The 23,885-nt window shown below is 39.1% G+C and overlaps 1 protein-coding gene across 4 annotated transcripts; it reads right to left on the bottom strand.

The window, feature by feature from the left end:
• Positions 1-4,855: 4,855 nt before the first annotated feature.
• On the bottom strand, positions 4,856-23,198 carry LOC105569105 (putative aminopeptidase W07G4.4). Of its 4 annotated transcripts, XM_012025293.1 has the most exons (9): positions 23,152-23,198; positions 22,608-22,903; positions 15,660-15,941; positions 12,449-12,557; positions 8,428-8,575; positions 6,612-6,955; positions 5,871-6,149; positions 5,160-5,399; positions 4,856-5,071 (listed from the first exon to the last, which is right to left on the bottom strand). In XM_012025293.1, exons 2-9 carry the CDS (start codon positions 22,622-22,624, stop codon positions 4,922-4,924), a joined length of 1,569 nt encoding a protein of 522 aa, XP_011880683.1. In that variant the 5' UTR covers positions 22,625-22,903; positions 23,152-23,198; the 3' UTR covers positions 4,856-4,921. The 4 variants fall into 4 exon arrangements, with proteins under 4 accessions (XP_011880683.1, XP_011880682.1, XP_011880685.1 ...); XM_012025292.1 differs by lacking the exon at positions 23,152-23,198 and having other exon boundaries at positions 22,608-22,985; XM_012025295.1 differs by lacking the exon at positions 23,152-23,198 and having other exon boundaries at positions 6,801-6,955; positions 22,608-22,985.
• Between the last annotated feature and the right edge of the window lie 687 nt (positions 23,199-23,885).

The following is a 23,885-nucleotide window of genomic DNA, read 5'->3' as shown; positions in this document are numbered from 1 at the left end:
TTATTCAGTTAGATGGAATGTCTCAAAATGCTCGCGAGCGAAACAGGATACACTTTCTAGGCTCATTACGATTACGCTTGTATTTTTTAAATATATAATACAAAAAATCTAGAGACTTTCCTGCAAACGATACAGGTTTATATGAGATTTAAAAGATGGCATGAAATTACTTCTTTTCTAAACCTTTCTGCGTTGTCTTGAGACGTTCCTGTAGCTCGCTTTATTTCGCGAGAGGAAATGCAGAGTCATGAAATGTCGCATACGAATGGAAATCAATCGAAATTGCGTTTCGAGGAAAAAAGCCACCCTCTAAAAGTCAATCGGTGGATTATCACTGATTTCCAGTTACACGTGTACCACGGAAAATCGCAGCGAAGTGTACAATTGCAACCGCGACCGACTGTTTCCAGTGAGTATCCGCCGATTGACTTTTAGAGGGCAGAATGGTCTCATAGGTGGAGGTCAGTGCGCCCTTGGGAAAATCACTTTCCTTCCGCGAATGTAATAGCCAGTTATCTCCGCTCCACGACGCGTCCTTCCGTATACGTACGCGAGTGCGCTCGTTATGTACGAACCTACAAACTATCGGCGAGCCCTCGTAAACTGTATATATAGGCGTGAACGCAAACAGGGAGAGGAGCGGCGACGACAGGGACGGAAGGAGGATGAGAGAAGACGAGGAAGACGGAAGAAAGACGGTAGCACGAAATCTCGGATGCGCTGGTAACACAGGCCTCCGTCGTACTTTCACTTCCTTCCCTTCCCCCGTTCTCTCCTCATCCTCCGTTTCTTCCTCTTTCCCTCACGACCTCTCCCTCCGGCTCTTTCTCTCTGTCTTTCTCTCTCTCTCCCTCTGTCTCCTTCTCTTTCTTCTGCATAGAACTACTTTTCCTTTCAAATCCTTGACTGAGGTGTTCGACCAGGCCCATCCTGAATTTTAAGTTGCCCCTTTGATGCCGCGACGTACGATACGCCGCGGCATTCGAAATCGGGCATTCGTCCGTTTATCTTGGGAGTTTTCGTCCTTTCTATCCGCGAACTGCCCACGTCGTGTGGGATAAATAGTTGCGTATCCACCCGTATATTGCCGGCTCGATCACTGAACGAACTACGAGATACAAAGAAAATGAAGAGAACGAAGCGACGTCGGCGGGGCAGCCGGGAGAAAGAGGGAAGGGAGGAGGAAGAATGAAGAAGCGAATACGCGGCATGACCTCTGCTTCGCGAGATGAGAAAGAGAGAAAGAGAGGAGAGGAGACGGACGCTGTTGAGCGCGAGTGGCAGAATGGTGCGAGCGAGAGAAGAGCATCGCGCGCATTGGCGTCACGGAGAGAAGCAGCGAAGAACGAAGAAGGCGGTGGGCCGTTTCGCGCGTGTGGCAACTCTTTCGTGCGAAAGACGAGAGGAGACGGGATATATGACGATGAAGAGAGAGAAGCGGTCGACCGGCCGGCCGGTCGGTCGGATGAACGAGAGGAGACGAGAGAGGCGCAAGTGCGAAGGCGCGCATCGGGTCGGATCGAGAAGGAGGTGAGCGGAGGGTCGGCAGACAGTGAAGAAAGACAGAGAAGAGAGAGAAAGAGAGGAGAGGAGGGAGGAGAGTAGGAGGGGGAGGGAGAGGAGAGGAGAGCGGACGAGGGATGTTGAGGGGGCCGGTGGCGGAGACGAAGCGAGGTGAGTCGAGATGATGCAGTTGTGCGTTTGCAAGGAAGGCGGAAGGAGGAACCGCGGAGGGAACCGGTCCCGGTCACTGGGCCACCAGCCGGCCGTCGAACCCGCCACACTGCCCCCTACCGCCCCCTCCTCTCTCACTCTCTTCCTCCACCCCTCTACACCCTTCGTCCCTCCCGTCCGGTATGTTACCTCCTTGCGAACCTCGCGTCGCGCTTCTTGCAACCGGTGACTCGCGTTGCCTTCAAGTTCTTCAAACAATGTCAACTCGCGTGTACCATCGCACTGATAATGCTGCATTCTCTTGTCACTATGTTACTACGCTGCCTGCGAATTGTGTGTACTATCCATCCCTTGCCTCTTTTTCCCTCGTATCCCCAGAGATGTCATTCTCGACCGACGCGCTTTCGCGTCTGTCGATTTCTATACGGTGATATATCCGGTACTTCATATATCTACGAAATGATTCATATTTACTCACACAAAATAGAAATAATTTAATAATCAAAGTGATTTCCGTAATCGTGCATTATCATTTCGAATTAACGGTCAATGTTAAATCTATTTCTATAAATATAGTTCTTTGGGATTTTTTATTTAGTAATGTTTGCATCAAGAGAGATATTCATACGCTGCACAATTCGCCCATTGTAGTCTCTACGTCTCTATATAATTATTTGAAGAAACTTCAATTAATAATGAAAATTATATGAATAGTTTTTCCTCTCCGTCAGTTTATTTACTTGACATTACTTATCGATATACTTGCAAAAATACCATGATTAGTTTGGGATCGGGCTTTCGATCGTGAGAAAGCAAGCGCGATGGTAACGCAAACGGAAGTTTGCTTCGTTCTCAGTAATCTCTACGAGATACGCCAAACATTTTCTCTTAATTAAGAAAGGACGTAGTAGTTAATTAGGTTTCCTTTCCACGGCATTCTTTTGCGCGAATCGAGCTTGTAAAGTAACTCAGTAATTGTCAAATACGGTTCTAATCGTCGATAGACACGCAATGATAAAACTAAATGTGATTTTAATATATTTATTGAAATTATTTTATATTTCGCAACGTTCCCATCCTACGCTTGACTTATCATAAATTTCCTATAGTTGACAATGTGAACGTACTATTCTGCGCGTGTATGTATTTTTTTTTACTGTCGGTGTTTCTTACAAAAATAACAATATAATCCTTTGCATAAGTAAAAGAATTATTATAGACAGGCATATGAAAGTCATTAAAACAAGTTATTTGATGGAAATTTTAATATGTTATCGTCAATACGATTAAATATCTCGTATTCGAGATAGTCGATAATAAAATAAAAATTTAAAGATTAGCTCGAAATTGTATTTAATCGCTTATGCGCTATTATCGAGTAAAATCCATCGAAGTGCATAAAAATAATAGTAAACAATTACAAATAATTATACCCTAATTTAAAAATTCATCGGCGCACAATTAAGTATTGTAAAATATTTTGTGCGAGAATCGATACACGGTGATTAATATCAATGTTAAATTAATTTACATATTTACCGTTAGTAATATACATGTAAAATATTTGTGCCTTGGAATATAACCATTCTCTGATAAGAGAAAATACCGTAAGATGTACCAACTGAAGATACATCACTGGCTTCAGATATACCAGCTACACCACTGTCTGCTACCAATACGTTAGAACTTACTGACTGCAGATATCGCGTATCCGTTCGTTCGATGTAAGTGCAATTTTTTCAAAACAATTATATATTTTTTCCAATTAAATTAAGTATCCCCGACAAAGGAAGATGAGAAGACAATTTATATGCACAATATATTTTTTATTCTCACAAATGTATACATTGTATCAAACAAACGTAGTGCTATAAAGTAAATTGAATAAAATGAATAGTAAGATCGACTTCGACCCGATGGCAAGATTAACGACTCGCCATACATAAATGGTCCTCATAAATCTTCATATCACATGAATATCTCGTAACTTGACGTATTGTCAGGCGCGCGGGTTCAATTCGTTTCTTTGGACATTTGGTTGACACATTGCTCCCTGGTACATCGTTTCTGAATTAGGTGAACAGGGTTGACACGCAGGTTGGGCAGGTGGATAGGATTGCGCTTGACGCTCGCAGGACTTCGTATTTGAATAAGTGGGGCATCTAGCGATCGGTGGACAAGGCGCTCCACGGGGATCACTGGAAACTTTGCAGGGCGGGCAGGGGAATATACAGACGGGCTTGCAGTCGAGTTCGCAGACGTATTGCATTTCGTAGGGAAGATCATTTCGCAGTGTCAGACATTTTCCTTGGATCAGATAGCAATAGGACATAGCTAAGACGGGATTGCCGCTATACGGGATGCAACGAGATAGATGTCCGTATAAATCGATGTGCGTGTACTTTAAAGGGGTACAGCTGCAAACTCCGTGCTGCAATCGATACGAGATTGGTCAGGAACAGAAAGAGAAGGACAAAGCAAATAAATGAATCTTTAAGCGCCTTTAAATTGTAACCGAAAGCTTCTTAATTAATGCTCATGAGACGCCTACGTTAATTCAATCATTCATAAAAGATTCACTGTACTAATTGGCGATAAAGTGAATAATAGATGATCTTGACTGACAAATGAAATAAACAAAAGTTCTACAAATTTGAAGATACCTGCGAATCTAATAACAATATTATTCGCAATAGAATTTGAGAGAAATTTTGATTATTTTGATTATTAAATTAAGATCAGGTTTAGTTATTTATTAGCAGCTGATATTCGCTATTGCCCAGTTATTACTATTCACATTTAATATCATGATATCACAAGGAAATTTTGAATTGTACAAAGAAATGAGAGATTGCTGATTGGAACAAATAATAAATTTTACACCTTATCACTGAAACATGATGTAGCAAAGTACAAAATTTATCCCCTTATTTTTTATATTTTATATTAAAAAGACATTTTAGAGATTTTCTGTTTCTAAAATCCTGCCGTCCCATGGACGTGCCTATTAGCAAATCCGACACTGTGAGTGACCCTAGTGTAATCGTTTGTGTTCCACACCGTAAACCCGTACTGTGCAGCGTACGGGAACTCTGAGGATCAAGGATTCATGGAGATGATTAATTATTATTTGCACTTCCGGTTCATGTCCAAAGTTCTTTGTGTAAGTTGCGAATATTAATTGCTTTAGGTATATATTGTGTAAGAATGTGTGTACATAAGATATTATAGATAGTTTAGGTCAGTATTATGGATCTTTGGTCTCTATTTGATCAAAAAGGAACACTTTGGCTAATGCTAAAATCGGCGAACCGGTTGGTTGTGCGGGAAGACTACCGGCACTGCCGGCTATGTCCAGATGACAATATTTCAACGGCTTCTCCGATCCGATACCGTGCTAAAAGTTATAAATTATTGAGCAACGTTATAACGCGCCCGAAAACATTTGAAACTTAAATAATAATCATATAACAAGCATATAACACCTTGTCCAATCCGGAAGCCTTAATTAGAAAGGCTGCTGGTCCCTGATGGCCTCGTTCAACTTTGGAGCTAGGTTGATTTAATGCCTGAAGAATATCATCACCTTCCATACGCCCTTGATGGATCTGAAAGTCCTCTTTACGTATTCGCGATATTTCAAATGGATCGCCAATAGCCTCGCCGGAAGCTTGAAGCTTTTCCGCATTACTGGCTAGTCGTGCCACAGCATTGTCCATCGCAATCTATAGCAGTGAATACACCTGTGTAAACGTAAGTTCCGAATTTTCGAAGACATGGATGAACGATCTTAGAAAGTCTTTCATCGGAGAATGAATTATGATTAACGTCTACGAGCAATTTTGATAACAACATCATATCGCACACGTCCCACTTTAGGATTCCATATAACAGAGGAAAACTGCACGTTGCACCTACATAGATCGTTTGTAAACCTGTCCAATTACGCTTCCGTCAATGAATCAACAAACACGTAACTGTCTGTATACATTTCTGCCAGTTCGCACCTAGATTTTAACGTCTAGTTGTGTTATTATTACGCGCGATGGGTAGTGCAATGGGGTTATTTGCTCTCTTCAAGGTACGCTATATCGTCATTCGAGTAATAGAAATTCAAGCAGCTGCACGTGTTATCTTAACGTTCGCTAAAATGCGGTTAAAAGCATAACAAGCAGATGTGACCTCATAGTACTTACGGAATATCCCGAGCCTGCGGTTAACACTGCATGGCCTGTTAGCGTGGCTATCGTGAAGAGGTGCGGATTCACGGAGCATAGAGCCATTTCTTTGAGATAATAGAGAGCATCGGCCATAGCCATCCTGCCCTCGGCGTCCGTGTTGCCCACGCGTACCCTTGCACCGGATTTTGCCGTGATCACCTCATCGGCGACGTAAGAGTTCTCGCCTACGCTATTTCTTACAACGCACAAAGCGGCGACGACTTTTACCGTCGGTGGTTGCAACAAATTCACTACCTGCGAGTATTCAACATAACAGGCCTTACTATGACATGTGAAATCACTTCTGCGTCAATTCTTTTTTAATCTCATTGTTCCGTCTACATAACTGTCGATTTAAAAATATTCTTGATACCACGGCGGCGAACGATTGAATAATTATTTGTTCAAAGTCTCTATCTCGATGATAGCGCATAGTTCAAAGGAATAGTAATAGGCTCAATATGCTATATATGGGGGAGAGAGGGGGGGAGAGAGAGAGAACGCGTGCACCGAGCCCATTAATGGCACTATACCATGGCATAAGGAATAGAATTACGGTTCGCATACGATGATCGTTTAAAAAATCTACCGGCTCGTATATATACATAGCCGAGCAGGAAACTTATTAAAACGCCATATTATTAATAGAAGCGAGGTGAAACGCGATCGTTCCAGCATGACATATAATGCCGTACACGACGATATATTACACGGCACCTGCATGAATCCGGCACAGGCGGCCGCGCCGCATTTGTCCCTCGACATGCCAGCCATGATGCCCTGGCACTTGATGTCGGCGCCACCGGTATCGTAAGTGACACCCTTTCCCACGATCATGATCGTCTCCAAGACGCAGGCGGGCTCATAGGTTAAAAATATAATTCTACCGGCGTGACGCGGTATTACCGAGGCGGCGCGATTTACACAGGCGAATAGCGGGTATTCCTGAAGTAGCGTATCTTGATCGGATATCACTTGCATCGTGACACTCGATCCGCAAAACAGTTCCGCCAGGTACTCCTCCACTCTCGGCGGCGCCATTCTTTCGGGGTCCGCACCGCCTAATTTAACACAAAGTAAAACCGCCGCTGGCCATTAATAGAACAAGAATAAATGCAGATTCGATAATGTGCGCGTGTTAAAGCGACAGATTTTGTTTGTTTTTTTTTAATAACTGGTTTTTCAAATACACGATATCCACTTTCGCGATTATTTTCGTTATCTCGTAAAGTTCACTCGATACAAATTTTACGATTCGTCTCTCCAATTGGTAGTTTAATTTTAATAATGCCACTTTTGGTAGTAATGAATCACTTACATGGTTGTTCATTACATGGTTGGATAGTACTATGCACATTTTTATTTATTTAACACTTATTTTGCTTAGTCCACACACGCGCGCGCGCGCGCGCGCAATTCAGTTGAAAAATAAGCAATCTATTCGTTTAATATATTGAGATATGAAACTGAAAAAAACTAAATATTGTAGATGAACTCTTTCTTTTATTATAAAGAACACGCCTCAGCCAATTATCTATTTTCCAACAAATACGATATTTTTCATCAGCAATTATATTTACCGCCTGACAAGCTCAGCGCAAGGCTATTGTTTAATTATTTGTACTTTGTTATCGTTATTTCGTCAACAAGTATAATGAATACATTTTAATATGCACAAAAATACCTACTGCCGTTGATATATTGCAAAATACATCAATACATTTTAACATATTACTGTGCGATGTTAATTGAAATTAATATCGGTTGCAATAAATAGTATAAAACATGCGTTATAAAATCTTCAATTAACAATTGTAAATGTCTTCCTGACCAAGTGATGGCAATATTGAAAAGTCCGCGCTTAGCTTATTATTTACTATTTGCTCTGGCACATGTAAATTATTCAGACGCGATTGAGTCTGCGGCAATGGTCAGGTCGTCAAAGTTTATTTTACGAAATTGTATTATCCAGTTCCCTCGTTTTGCTCTACTAGTAAGCGAATAAATAATATACGTTCCACATCTGAGCTGGTTGGGCGGGAATAAAAGTTTGTGTATAAAAGCCATATACTTGGTAAAGTATAAATGCTACGTTAAAGAATAAATCCTTGAAACACTCTGAAGCAAATATCGCAGAAACGCCAATTGTTATTAACTGCCACAGGGAATGAGCTTTATGCCCTCCTTCTACGTTGTTCACGAGACGTAACATTAAAAATGAACACTTAAACTCTCTAAATCGCTGGCTACTTAAACTTTAAACTCGATAATTCCCGAGGGCTATTCTGACTGAACTTGAACATTGGAACGCGAAGAGCGACGAGTTGTGCTCGATTAACCAAGAGCCAAAAGACCTTTCTCGGACAAGTGGAGGGCCGTGGGCGATTTTCCCCACCAAAGCTTATTTCTTCCGCGAAAAGCGGAAACTCGCGACAAAAGTCCGAACTCCTCTTCTCTCACGCGGACAGGAAAAGCTGTTTCGCTCACTCGATAGAGCACCGCGAGCCGTGCGCGCTTAGAGAACGGAACTTACCTATGTCCCTTGCGACGTATCTACCACTCTCGAGCACCGAGGCGAGTTTCACGATACCCTGAAGCTTCTTACTGCAAATCGGACTCCACACTCCAAGTTGAGACGCTTTGTAGCACCGATCCCGACTTATCTCACGCACCTCCAAAGGCTGTGAAAATATCAAATCACCTGTTGAAGATTATATAAATCGTTAATTAAGATACGAATATGACAAACGGTGCAAAATAAAAAAAAACAAAGGTCTTTCGTTTGCCTCAGTATAATGTTTAAATAGCTGCAATACTAGTTCTCTTTAAAATCTGTTATACGCAAATCATATGTTATTTATTCCCGTTTTTCTTCACCATCTAACGTAAAAGAGTTTATTTGCACGGGAAACGTTAAGTACGATAATCTTCTTATCGAACGAGCACTTCATAGATAATGGAGGGCTTATGACTCTCATGGACTTACGTATAAATCGGTCGAAAGATTTTCTCGTTGATTTATACAGAAACTGGCTAAAACCAACTTTAATTGTCTTTGTTTTAAAAATCCCAGCGTTCCAGTGCACATTTTCTCTTCTTAACGTTTCAAATATGCACTTGTGTTTAATTATTCAACGGGAAATGGCGCATAAAATTCCAAAAATTTTAGAAAATATTTTCACAATTTTTATATGCGGTAAAAACCGGAAATATATCGGAGTAGTTTTTTCTTGCGCGATTATATACATATATGTATATGCAAATATATCTTTCAAGTTTTTTTTTCCAACAAAGATTCCGCGACCTGACACGTGCGCGGCCCGTTTTATCGCAGGCGACCTTTTGCGTTGTCACTGGCGCGCGTTCGTGCAGCTTGCGAGCGGGCGAAAAGAATTGAAAAAGTCGGGGAAACTGCTGGCTGCAAGAGAAGCGAGAAAGAGACCGACGCGAGGTTCGCGACGACGTGGTGTTCCGATTACGCGGCGTAGAAATTCCGAGGGTGCTTTCTGGTATTTGGAAAACGATGCCTCGTATTTGCGTCGGACGGAAGGAACGAGCGAGGAGAGGAAAGAGGGTTAGAAGAGGGAACTACTATCAAGAAAGAAGCGTATGAGCTTGGTGCCGACAACGCTCCGATGCCGCGGGCTGAGCGGTCGGCGAGGCGACGGGGGAAGGCCCGAGTATTTCGCTAATTAGGTCGCCTCGCCGGCCGCCAGGATTCAGGAACGCCAAGCATTTGCTACTCTTGATAGGGCAGAGCACTCGGCTTACCCCCCTGCGTTCTCCTAACCCCTTGCTACATCCCGCTGCCGCCCACAAACAAGCCCCGACCGACTCCTCCCTTGGTGGTCCGAACTTAGAATTTTGGTCCTTGAACTTACGCGACAAGTATGTCCGTTATGTATGCGCGACGAATTACAAGACCATTCGCTATTAGATAAAGTTTGTCGCGCCTAAGTTCCGAAAGAAATAATTTGAGCTCGGCTTCAACTTTAACGTAATAAAAACTGGTATGATACTAATCAAACGATTCTTAAGATGAAAATTAACTGCGTAGTATTTCATTTAATCACTGTTTCGTATTTGTCATTTCATTTGATATTTCATATCTGAAACATTGTATTACGATATATTATGACATAAGATATGAAATATTGTAAAAAAGTTTTGTAAAAATATTAATTTTTTTACTTTTTCTATAATATAATTATTTTTTTTATTTTTTGTGCAAATTAAGTAAATGAATCCATTTGTGCAAAAAAGAGTAGGCATTATAGTAAACAAGATGCAAGTATGCAAGATGAAAATTAAAAATCGCTCGTATCTTCGATCAAGTATATCTTTCAATTTTCATGAGAAATATTCTTTGCTCTCTGAATCTAGAATTTTTTCAACACTCTGTGCAATAAATAAAGTTTACCCCAGCATCCAAAAGATTTGTTTTCTTCATGACGTTAAGTCTAAGAGCAATCTCTTGTCCCGTTTAACGTATAATCTATAGAATCTGCTAATCACAAGCGAAGAGTTCCTTCTTCTTTTCGAGCTACCTTTATCGGCTTAAAATTATCGTTTCTCCTTTAATCTTCAACAAGAGACCATTGTCCGGAGCTTGTCTTTATTTCAACAACTTCCACATTTTATGACGAATCGATACTACATTAACGTTTATGCATTATTGGATATTGCAATTTAATAAAAAAAAAACGTTCAAGTGCAAAATTATAGCGATTGCACAAAGCGTTACTTCTTACCTTTAATTTATTCCGTACAAAGGGGCAGTTATTTTGCTTCAATCGTCATACTGCCACAAAGAAAATTAATCTTTTGGAATAATATCACGGTTGTTTTTCACGGAAACGTAATTAGAAAGTATACATATAACATTTCGTTACAAACCGCTGGGAAAAAAATGTTTATATCGTCAGTCATTATTCTTACTCGGTAGAGAGTTGTCTGAAGTTTGGTACCCGTTTGTCGACGAGCTCTTTCAGCAACTCGATCCAATTAAATATGCTTAATTGTCGAATGTACGAGAGTGACATGGTTGATCGCGCGACTCGCACTGGTAAAGCGATTACTATAGCAAATCGATCATGCCGCGTATATCCTCGTGCCGGATAACTTCCGACTTCGAAGTTCGCATAATAACGCGGATACTATCGTCCGACCGTAATTAACCGCGGCGGCGCTGAGGTTAATGAACAATGGGAGCTTGCAATCGAGTTGTGCAACCCGATATCCTCCGTAAGACACACTGCACACTTATCGATCAAGTACAGCCCGCGCCGGAGTCTGTCGGTGGCAGGTGTTGTTTGATGATCGTGTTGACCGCACTCTTTGCCGTCGGTATCTGTCATCGAGCCATCGTTTATTCAAGACGTCGAACGAGCTTGTTTATCGAAACGCCCATGGTCTTATTCTCAGCCGATGTCGTGTGTTCGGGCTATATTGTGCCTTGCCGCTGTCACGTGCATTCGCATCCGAGAAAAATTAAGTTCGCAAGCTCGGATATGATCGACTTGTCAACACCGAGCAACTCCAATCAATCCGCATCTGACGCATGGATTACGACATTTGTGTCAATCGTCATGAAACGCAAATGTTTGCAAATTACCTGCGTATCCTAGCTTCTCGTAATTATTAAATAATGATTATCTGGACGGAGGTTCATCGTAATTACCCGATTGCGGCCGTTGGCGAATAGAATTTTATCGATACGATCGGATATTAATGAAGCGGAATTAATTCTGTTTCCGTAAAATATCATGGATTAGTTGAATTGCGTCGCGCGGTCCGCACAGTCATTAGTTATGGATTAAGATCACAGTAGCAATTTAGTTTAGAGGCGAGGTAGACGGATTTACTAGAGTTAGAGTATGGTGAGCAACTTGGGGGTAGCCAATCAGACCGCAGCGTACCAAACTCGGCTGAAACACGGAGATGAATTCCTTCCAGATACAACTACAGGCTTCCTATTCTGCCAATGTAGATGCGCACAAGGCTGTATTGTATCTGTTTGATTGGTTTAAACGGCTCTCGTATAACCACAACTGTACCAACTATCTGTGAAATACCTTAACCGGATGTATTGGCACAATCGAGTAACATTCGCTTATCGATTCTCTCCACTTCAGCCAGCCATTTTTCCGACTTGTCTTTTTAAATTCTAATATCTCAATAACGGTTAGTGCCGATCGACTCAACTTTTCCATATTTAGCAATTTTTGCGGGTGGGAAATCTGCCGTTGCTATTTTCAACTGAATTGAATCAAGTCAAGTAATCGAGATTTTTTTTCCCTTAAACGTCTTCACGCATGAAGTTCTAATAATAAAACTATTGCTTATTTGGATCGTACGATAAATATGTACAATAAATTTTCATGGCACCTACGAGGTCCCAAACTTAATTTTATCAACGGTATTTGAAATCATTTAATATTCCGTTTTGTCAGGTGTAGAAAGGCATTTTTCAAAACTATAGTACGATCTACTTATCATAATATTATTTCGACGCGGTAATATTATGATGAATAATTTGTCGTGATGGAACTCACCACGTAGAGACCCTCCAGAGCACCAAGAAGCGTAACTAGTTCAACGTTCTCAAAACGGTCATCTGGCAGTAGCACCAATAAAGGACATTTCGCGCCAGCTTTCAAAGCCCTGATAAATGCACAAAAATCACCAAATTAGCTAAATCGATGAATTGTCGGCTTAATGTAATTCAGTCGTATAATGAACTGCGGAATAAGATTATATTCACTTCAGTCTTGCTGATCCAAAATTATTACGCAATTATAAGATATACACAACAGAGTGTATGTATGTGACGTAAGGATTGCCTCTTATTTATTACAAGTTCGACGGCTCTATTATATTCCTTAAAAAGAAACATAAAATCAAGAAAACTGAAACAGTCCAGAGACTCTCCAATTGACAGGTTGATAGACCGAAGATAGAATAGAAATCTATGAATCCATGCAGTAAAGGATCAAGAGAGAAATATCTTAGATATGATTCATTAAAAAATATTCACGTACATGGATTTGAGAGGAAGCAGACCGTAATTACGGTGTGAACACATGGTCAATATTCGGTGATCATCAATGAACGTAATCTACGTAATAAAATTGCTAGCATGAAACTGCAGTGATACCACGTTCTAAGGGACGAACGTCCATGCAAAAAGAAGAAGAGAAATGAGTTCTCTGGGGAAAGGTGCGGTTCTCATTGAGTATCCGGAGACACGAATGGCCATTCTCGCTCCCTTCGTGTCCAATTTTCGTCTTGTCGGTTGTAATACAAACGTAGCCACGTAACCGAGAGTGCCTCTCACTCTCTTGCACGAGTGAATCACGAACTATTAATCTATTCCCAAAGTATATCGCTATCGTGTTTAAACTTCGTTACGTTCCCGATGCGTGCAACGTTTCACACTTGGCAATTTCGAGAAACTGTCGTTATATCGCGGTTCTCAAATCTCTCGTTCTATTCTCGATTCAACAAAGTACTTCTGATTTGAGTTTGGTATTAATGTCGCGTAGAACCGTGCACTGCTATTATTCCGCGATTTCAAAAGGACTGCAAATACTGCGTTATTGCTCAGGTGTGTAACAGAGCATGGTAGCAATTTTGTCCGCAGGAAACATTGGTAATAATTAAAATGCAGACTAAAAGAATAAAATTCGTAGATTGCAGCCAGTTTCCTCTGGAGAGTGCTACCAAGTTTCGCTCGAGGAGAAAAATAAATTGCAAGTGTAAGCAAATTGTACTTTCAAATAATTGTACAGAGCGGCAAGCTGGCATCCAAGAGTTTATGAGCTTTATGCAAACTTTATTTACACTACCTTCATATAAATGTGTAATAAAAATGTTATAGTAGATCCTTACATTCAGTTAAATTTTCACAATAATCTCTTGTAATTTTTCTATATTTTTAAATTCATTTATTTGTTATTTATCACTTCTTGTCGTTTATTGTTTATATTATTAATAATATACTTTAAACATCTATTGAGATCGTGATATTTTCGAGACACCTATAGGTAGTGATACGCTTATCTTGTTTGTCAGTCAACCTCGATGTTATACAATCTTTGGTAGTATACAGAGCACCAAATCGCGACTGAATCCTAAAAATATCATTAAGATAAAATATTGCGACATTGATATGCGTTACAAGATACGTCCTCCAATTTTTTTCGCCTAGCATGGAACGTTCTCCATGCCAATCTTCCGTTAACGTCACTGCCGCGTGAAAAAAACAGTTGCGCCAAGCGGACAGGAATTTCATTTTTCAATCGAATTTCGGGACGGACAGGCATATGGCTCGCGCGGAATTTCGTTCGTGCATCATTGCGTTTCCCCTGTGCAGGCTATTGGAGTACACAAAATGCTGACAATCGTTCGTGGTTCGTTTCGTTGCAAGACCATCATGTTGCTGTAGTGAATGAACACTCGGTATGCGGGTGCGAAGATGTTTGAAATTGTAAACATACAATCGGGAAGCCTTTGATTAATTACTCCAGCACCGATTTCGATTTATTGCAACAAGCTCGGGGAAAAAATGCGGCGACTTTTTTGAATATATGCAAATTGTCGGCATAAGAACGCAGATATAACGTCACCTTCCTGCTAGGTATGCTCGCTAAATCCAATTATACCCGCACAATGAAAAACACTGGAATTTGCGCGCTTCGATTGTGGAATTTAGTAAAGTGTCCCTTATATAGTTGAAGAATGCTTATTAGAAATACCAGAGAGATTAAAAATATTGTTCAACTATTAATATAGTTATTGTTAAGTAATCAAGAAATAGGAAAGATGTTTTGCGTTTTGCAATAAATTCTGATTTGTGGACGTGTCGACGCATAACAAAGAATTAACATGTAGTAATTTTGTTGAACTGCAATTAAAAACATTTTTATGGCGAGATAAGTGCGCGGCGCTGCTTTAATAGCACCGTGCCATTGTACGTCGTTCCTTTTGTCGACGCTGGAGCATTCCCATCTTCCCTCAAAACGATAACCAGGACTTATCTAGCTATGTCGGCAACCACGATTTAATTCGCCGACAGCATATAAAGCACTGCATTAACGGGTAATTGTTAGTCCGTAATGGCAATTACGGGCTAGGAAAACTTGCAAGATTTCAAGAGAATAGTAATAAAACACTTTGTACAAATAAAATAAGCTTCAAAAGCGCGTAATGTGCGATTTCGCGATTTGTCGTTTATTTTTAGTTAACGATAATTTTCACAAAAGGTATATCTATATAAATATCTTTCGATTCATTGAATACTCTCTTATATTGCCAGTTATATTATTTTACTTACGTAGTAATAAATCAATTCTTATTTCAATCAAAGTAGTTAGATTGTAAATTTGCTGCATATAATGATTCATCTCAAATGGCTAACATACAAAATATATTTAATTATACCGACTTGTTCCATCCATTTTTATATACATATAGTTTTGTAATATATTGAATAAAAATATGTATAATCGGTAATATTTGGTTTGCTGTGACAGCGAAATTCCATTTCTCCGTCTGCATGTGTTGAGACAAGTATTACTGATTATACATATCACTATTTTATATTTTTATTCGATATATTATAAAAACTATATTTATAAAAACTGATGGGACATGGTTGGTATAATACATAAAATATATCCGTACGGATGCGACAGTTCTGTTACTCGCGTTAAAAAAGTGACTACAAAAAGGAAGAACAGCGTATGGGATCATACAAAGAATTACCGTTTTATTCCCTTCGTGGCTGCCTCTGCGAAACTCCGCACATCGTGATAATCCATGTTAAGCGGACCCGTTGGGCTGTAAATGAGCCTTTTTGCGAGCAAATTGATGGGCAAAACCGCGCCGATCACGCCCAGTGCGGCATCGATCTGGGCCGCGGCGTAGAGGACGGTTTTGAAGGGTTCCGGCTCGTTGGATCCAGGGGCACTTCCTGACACCAGAATAATGCCATCGTAATCGCCGCTGCAGATATTCGTTTCAATTTTCAGCTGACATGGCATCCATCTGAAATGAATCATTATGCATGTTATTTGAACGCCTCACTAATTATTAGCAAATCCGATTAGACAAAAGCAAGATTACTCGTTAATGAGAACACGATATGTCCATTGAAATCAACATAATTACAGTGGAATACAAATTAGTGGAGGAAAATAAAGAGCCCCGTCAAAAAAAGAAAACGAGACAGAGAGAGAGAGGGGGGGAGGGGGATGAGATTCGTTCAATGCCATTAATCCATTAGCCGAATTATTCATCTACTAAAATTGTGGCCTGTTAGATTTGAATACGATGAACATATTTGTATTATTAAAACGATGATGAATATATTCGTATTATATAGAAGAGTAAATGCAAACGTAATTTCATTTTTTTAAATATAAATATAAGTTAATACGAGTTAAAAACATGTACATGGAAAAAGAAAATAGTCTGTTTTATCGATATGTCTCCGATTGGTATTAACGTGTTAATCTCATTTTTTTCCCTTTCTATTAAAGATGTTAATAGCACGAATGTCGTTAATATCGAACAGTTAAGGCCTCTTTTCCGCGATGCCGATTGGTTTTTTCGAAGCGCGGTGTGCTTCACTTCTTTTTTAGATTCAATGGTAAATGAAGATTTGCAATTTAGAAATATACATTTGTATACACCAACTATTGAGGTAAAATCTCTAATCTTAGTAATTAGAATTTAAATATCAACGATTTTTGTTCCGATACATTTTCTCGATTGAACAGAATTAATCGTTTATTTAATCAATACCAATAAGTCCGCAGAATGATACACAAAACGTAGTAACAGTCACGGAACAACAAAAGACAACGAATTCTCAACGTTCGTAGTTGTTTTTCTTTCGGCGCGGTGACGTACGATGTTTTTGCGTGCCATCGTGTACTTGAAGGTCGCTCTCACTCGCTCGCCGAACGTCGAACCGGCAGGCAAGTAGCGAGAGTCGCTCCGTGTGTCGTATTACTTTCGCGTTATCGGTTTCGAAGACTCGATCGCGATAAATGTATGAATAAAACGCTATTGATTTGCACACCTTTGTTAGTAACAAGTAACGTTCCTCGATTAATTATTAAGTTTCTACAACTTGTAATGAGAAACAAATTGCGTGTTGAGGCGACGATTCTCTATCAACGTATACATAGATATTTCACGAGACTAACTCGTCTAAAATATGAATGTAAACCGTGGTACTTTGTCGCGGTTACATCTCGTTTACGCACCGCGCTTTTAATCATCTGTCAATTTCGTGTAATCTGTTCCATTTTCGGGAAAAGAGAGAAATTTGTACGACTTCGGCGTTCGCGCTGTAACTCGCTCTGTCGTTCGAGGATTAGATTGAACGACAAAGATTGTAAAATATCGTTTCGTTGCGGACTAATAATTACTTCTTTACCGCAGATTATGCTTCCGATGCTCGCGTTGTATATCGCCAATTCAAAAGTGATTTATCCATCCTTCCGAATCAAAAATGCAAGTTGTTAGTTTGAGTAATTTGTATGACAGAAAGTTACGCGATATTTGTTAATACTATTTCGTGCGTTTCGCGGTATTTCACATCGCGTACGGGAGTGTCCGAAATTTCGCGCGATCGATGATTTTCGCGAGTGATTGTTGTGCGAGTGCCACAAGGAAATCTGAGAGGAGGAGGAGGTCCAGGAGGCATCGGGCAACGACGGAGAAATGGTGAGGTAAGTATCTTACATTCTTATGTTATTTGCTACTTTGTTCTTTGTTCTGTATTTTTATTTGATTTATTCAAAATGATTCGAACGAGGATTCGAATAAGTGTTAGAGACAAAACCATACGTATACAATTTTGTGAGTTTATATTTAAAAGAAAGACTTTTTCGGTATCCTATATAATTATTTTTATAAATATTTATTTTTAAAAATACAAAATATAAAGTATACGTATTTAATACAATAATTTTTGATTTTACATAATTAATATATAATAATCATATACATATTTGTATTTTTACAGTTTAACATATATTGTTAACGATGTCAACTCTGCTGTTGTGAATCGTATCAGTGAGTGATTAATTACTTTTTATTTTAAATTGACGTTGCGCATACAATTACGTCTGTGCATGTATACAAATTCTTAAAAATATACAATGCTCAACCATAAATTGCGCGCGCGAAGCGCGCGTTTTGTCATTCCTAGTGCTCATAAAAAGTACGTTTATCTAAGTATTGAATATTAATATACACGTTGTGATATCAAAACACGCAATTTTTTGCTATACCTTTTCCATTATAAGCGACCTGTGTCAAAGATTGTCGCTTAAAGCGAAGGAGTTCACATCTTATTACATGCATAATATTTTAGAGGAAGTAAAAAAAAGATATTGCGGTTAATAGTATTTTACATTAATATATGTCAATAATGTAAATTGGGATATTAATTTTTCATTTTATCAATAACTTATGTATTTATGCTTTTCACTTTCATTTTGTTTTTTTTACATAACAATAACAAAAACAAAATATATTTTCTCAAATTACGGATATAAACACTGTAATTATATTATGTTTATAATTGTACGTGAAATTTTGCGTGTCTTTTATTCAGTAAAATGGTCTGTGAAATCTTTCAGTGCGAATTACACGAGAGATGTGATATTCTCCCATTTTTATTTCGATGTATTTCGCAGTGTTTACGAGATATCGGTCGTATTCGATTCTCGCTGCAAGGATGCTTATTCATACATTCGTCATTTTATAGTTGCAATTTTTTCTTATTATTTTCGCAGTAAGATCAGATAAAAGAGTGGTCTGAATATTTTCATGAGAAGAAGAGATAAAATTAATACTTATGTAACATTCAATGGCGAGTTAGTAATTGCTGACGTTAAAAGACCGAAACCTACACTGCACTTAAAATTTATACTGCTATAAAATTTAAACTGTCGGGTCAATATCGTTAAAGCAGTTCTAAAGCTTTTGTCTTTACTTTTTCATTTTTCGTCTCATTGTCACTTTATTTTGCATTTGTTCTTCCCTTATTTTTAGTTATTCTTTAAAGTTTGGATACGCATACACATTTTGCATATCCAAATATTTGTTTGCCTCGTTTTATGCAAAGCAACATTATTACCCAATAAGCACAAACAAATAACTAAATGATTACATATAAGACCTTCGTTTTTAGTATAATTTTCATCGATTGTGTTATAATGTCTTCAAATCGATACTCTCGTTTGTACGATACAGTGCATAACATACGAGTATTTCGATAATTTTGGTATACAGACGTCGGTAGTTCTGAAATGAGCACCTTGAGGAATCATTTCTATCTTATGAAAGAGAGAGTGCGTGTATCTGCGTATGTTTCCAAGTTTCTCAGAGAGGAGGGGGAGAGAGAAATAATAAGAACCGAATTTGGATTTGTCTTGAGACACGATACGACGCGAAATCTTGATAGCAGAGATGACGTTAGCGATTACGTGTTAGACTCTCGCTGACACAAGATACATCGAAAGACAGTATCGAGTGGCGCCGTGGTAGAAGCAACATTTTATACCCTCGTCTCGAAACTTCCGGGATTCGAAATTTCCGATGATCGCGATGGCAAGGCAATGACTGATCCGCGGAAGGGCAACGTCAATCCGCTAATTCGCCTTCGTTTATCATCAAAGTGTTAGACAATACTTACTTAGTCCCGAATATCTGACTTGCGCCATTTTTCAGCCGATTAGGCTTGAGATAAACCAATTAGTTTTCGTTTTTATTTTAAACTTCGTTCGAGATTATGAGAAAGCGAATGCTAGTCGGCGGAACTGACTAACACGAGCTATTTTGTTACATGATAAATTCATATGAGTATCGTGCTGCAGCTATATAAATAATCAGTAAAGAACGTAGCATTCTTATCGGTAACATTGACTATAAATACCGTTATCTTCAGCCTTTATACTTAGAATTGAAGAGATATTACTAACTGTGCGACTTGGAGAACTAATATTTTAGTCGGACAACGTATAACTGTTAGATAAGATTACTAACAGCACCTTCCACGTGGAATACATTTGCATTATATTAACAATATCTACATATAGCATCGTTTTCACCGACGGCAGTAATTGTTGCTAATTTGCTTAGATATGAATATTCGAAAATTGCTGTTATTAAAACAATATTTATGTGGATAATACTTTACAGCGCAACAAGAAAAAAAATTAAATATGCTTTATGTTCGTGTCTTGGCTTTATTCTATGTGGAAATATGCTTCAGTGTATAACATTTGGAGATGAGTAAAAAGTTAAAGGTAATATAATTGTAGAATGTGTTCGTTGATGTATAAACGTTCGAACTCTAGAGATCTACAAGTAAGAAAGTCTACACAAATATGGCTATATATAAAAAGACCACATAAACCTCTTGCCATAATACCACAAAGGTCCTTTTTATGCAAGAGGAAAGAAAATATTAGAGAAGCAGATGTGCACGCACACTTATAGGAAATGCGCTGCATGAAATGCACGAAAATATCGAAGGTAATTCTGAAAAATGGTGCCAGCGAGTCGCTATGAAAACATTCAGCTCTTACGAGCATGTAACGATAACATCTTTCGAAGTATCTTGTACTGCATCGATGCAGAATTATCTAGGCCAGAGATAAGAAATATTTATCCTGCCTATGCTATCTATAACGATTGTTATAATTGTGAAGTGTCCCGTTAATTAAAGTCCGTGATTAGGTTCAATCTAGATTCCATATCACAATCGGAAGATGTACAATTTAATTAGAAAATGCTTTATCAAGCCCGAAATATTCTTTCGCAACGGTAGCAATTAACGCAGACTCTGTTTTAATCCGGGATAGATTTTCCATATTCGTATATCACGTTTTAGCGTTAACAGGCTTTTCCGCTCGTGAAATCGACCCAGTCAATGCTGACTGGTCACAATTCGGGCACAATAACATCGAATTCTATGGAAGATAATAAATCTCAAGAGTGCACATGATATCGCATACGCGGTAAATCGAACGTCGATCGATCGCGCACATGATCCAACAGACAATAATGCTTCCCCGCTCTTGTGAACGCGTGTATGTATATATCACGCGGTGATAATGAAGTCTTTGTAGATCTACGGTCATTGCTGCTATTAGGTGTTTCCATAGGCCCGCTTCGTGCGGTTTATGCACGATGCGCTAATAATTTCTCGTTACCTATTTGCGTCTGACGTTCGAAAGTACGACTTTGAATATGAAAATCAGGAAAGACACGAGTAACATCAAAAAGTTACAATGACTGTTACTTTATGCCGCGCATAATATCTTGATATAAAACATAATTTCGTTTTCATCACTACATTATATTATTATTATTGATATTTGATTTCGTTGCGTACAGGTCTGAATTGTTAGAAATGTTAAAATATACGCACGCACCCGCGCGCGCACGTGTGTGTTTGTGTGTCCATGCTTTACTTTAATTAGATTTATTAAAAGATTATTTGAAAATATTCAAACAAGAGTTTTTAAATATAATCCAGACATTTAAATAAATGTATGTAGCAGAAAATACGCCTTACTGTTGATTTAAGGGACCACCAACAAAAATATACCTATTCACGTTGCTTTACATTGTTATTAGTTTTACTCATGCTGGAAATATCGAACACGTGTTTTATAAAACCAACGGATACAGATCTCATAAGTTTTAAAAGAAACACCGTCAGGTCTTGCATTTGAGTTAAGAGTTAAAAATAACATCGCGAAAAGTGTATTATATTGGACTTTGGTATCGATTCATCTCAGCTGCTGATGAATGAAACTAACTTCTATCAAGTGCATGCACAATATGCAATCAATCAGGAGCGTATTCTAAGCTGTGAGCTAATGGCACCGGAAACTTTGCAGCTTCAAAACAGTTGGGCACCACTGGGTCTCGCGTAACAGTGCGAAACGAACCGGCATTGGCTCAGAGAAATTCGCATTTCTCATGAGTTCGCGCGAATCCGCAAGCAAATATGTTCACGTCACGTTTTCGACGTAGACTACTTAATTATTCACCAAGACCCTACAATTTACAACAAAATTACGAATTGCCTGCTGATTATAGTGCATTTCGTAACGGCAACAACTTGCATACTCGATATAGTATTTGATATTTATGATGATCAGAGTAACGGCGAGCAACAATGATTATTCTCGTTTTCAAAGTACAGCGGAAGATTGGAATACGAGATGTTTACAATAGAAATTTGGCACTAAAATATAAATTCTAATTTTGTCAGAAAGCCTTTCAAAGCATAATGAATTTGTGTTTATATAGTATAGGAATGCATATATATATATATATATATATATATATATATATATAGAGAGAGAGAGAGAGAGAGAGAGAGAGAGAGAGAGAGAGAGAGAGAGAAATCTTTTGTACGTGGACATTTAATTTTACGCATTGCAAACATTCTTGTTTTTAAGTTTGTCAAAGCGCATCTCGTATTCTTACCTATATTTAAAGAAATTAATATGATGTCTGATGATCGTAATTGAATCGGGATCATGTGCGTGAGCGAACGCGCCCTTGTGCACTGAGCTGTATCATAATCCCTTCAAAGATCATTCGCGGTTAGCAAAGAGCGTCTACCGGCGCATATCGGATCGGAGCATGTGTCGTGCGGGCTCTCCGTACATTTACCTCGATTCCACCGCCATGATGCACCGCGCCCACGCCGTACTCCTAAAGGCTCTCCGTGTGAGGTAGCGTTCGGCAATGTATACGTATTATTTGCACAACTGTATAACGTCCGTACGCCCTTCGATGACCGACGAAAATAGGCGCGCGACGGTTCCACGTATTCTATTCGCGATCTTGCTGACGTACTGTCAAAATGGAGGTCTCGCGGCCTGATCGAACGCCTCGAAAAAGCGAAGAGCGCAGGATCGAAGCTGTACTCGCGGCACGCTTCAAACCTGAAATCCGGCGATGCCCCACTGTAACAGCACTGAAAATAATTAGAGGTGGGAAAGAAAGAAAAATATATATATTATGCACAATATATGCGAGAGGGAAAGAGAGAGAAAGGTAGAGAATGAAAAAGGACGAAGAAAGGGAGAGAGAGAGAGAGAGAGGGAGGGAGAGAGGGGGGAGGAGGAGGGAGAAAGATAGGAATAGAAGAGCACGATAAGAGCAGGAACTTTATATTGTTATCGCTGGGTGTGCCAGCGATATTATCATCTACCCGCGATAAGATTTGCGACCGGCCAACTCGAGAACGCGCGCAATACTAAACCTGTGTTTTCGCGAATATAACCAACCGTCTTGCTACTACTTCACCACTACCACCATTAAGAGCTATTCATCCAAGGATGGGATGTATACTGGCGATACTACTACCGTTAAATCGCCGCAACGTTGCCAGCGTTCCTGGCCTGCGCCACCGGATCATCTCAAACTTGAATTTCCAGTCCCGAAGAAATGCAATGTCGATGGTAGGATGACCGACGGTATACCTGTGCACTGTCAACTATGCTTGTCTCACTCTTCTCCGTAATTTTCTTTATTTCATTGATTTATGCCTATCGCGTTTATTTAAATTAAATTGTTTAAAAGAAAGTAAGACGGACGATTCGTGGAGAAAATTATATCTATTTCACGCGAATGGATAACTAAAAATAACATTTATACGCAAAATATTTAATTATATCGGTAGTTATCGAACAGTTGTCGAATTACCGTCGCGCAGATATGCAATGGCTTTACTGATTAGGTATTAACTCGAATACGCTGGTTAAACAAAATTAAACTAGTTCTTACTATATATACTGTGTCGAAAATATATCGTTTAAAATTAGTGTTTGTACGAAAAAGAGGTTACTTTGAGGATTGCAAACAACTGTAAAACGAATAAAAATGAATGAGTTATATTATTGAGATAATAAATACATAGGTAGAATGGTACAAATAAAATCAGCG

Source organism: Vollenhovia emeryi, unplaced genomic scaffold (genome assembly GCF_000949405.1).
Source record: "Vollenhovia emeryi isolate VEMERY1.0 unplaced genomic scaffold, V.emery_V1.0 DF939126.1, whole genome shotgun sequence".
Classification (NCBI taxonomy): Eukaryota; Metazoa; Arthropoda; class Insecta; order Hymenoptera; family Formicidae; genus Vollenhovia; species Vollenhovia emeryi.
This window is presented reverse-complemented; position numbering and strand designations above follow the sequence as displayed.

Excerpts from the sequence above, each read along its gene's own strand:
- LOC105569105 (XM_012025293.1), bottom strand. Across the intron at positions 12,558-15,659 it reads GCCACGAAGGGAATAAAACG|GGCTTTGAAAGCTGGCGCGA; the intron begins GTAATTCTTTGT and ends TGCATTTATCAG. Across the intron at positions 6,150-6,611 it reads CCTGTGCCGGATTCATGCAG|GTAGTGAATTTGTTGCAACC; the intron begins GTGCCGTGTAAT and ends GAATACTCGCAG.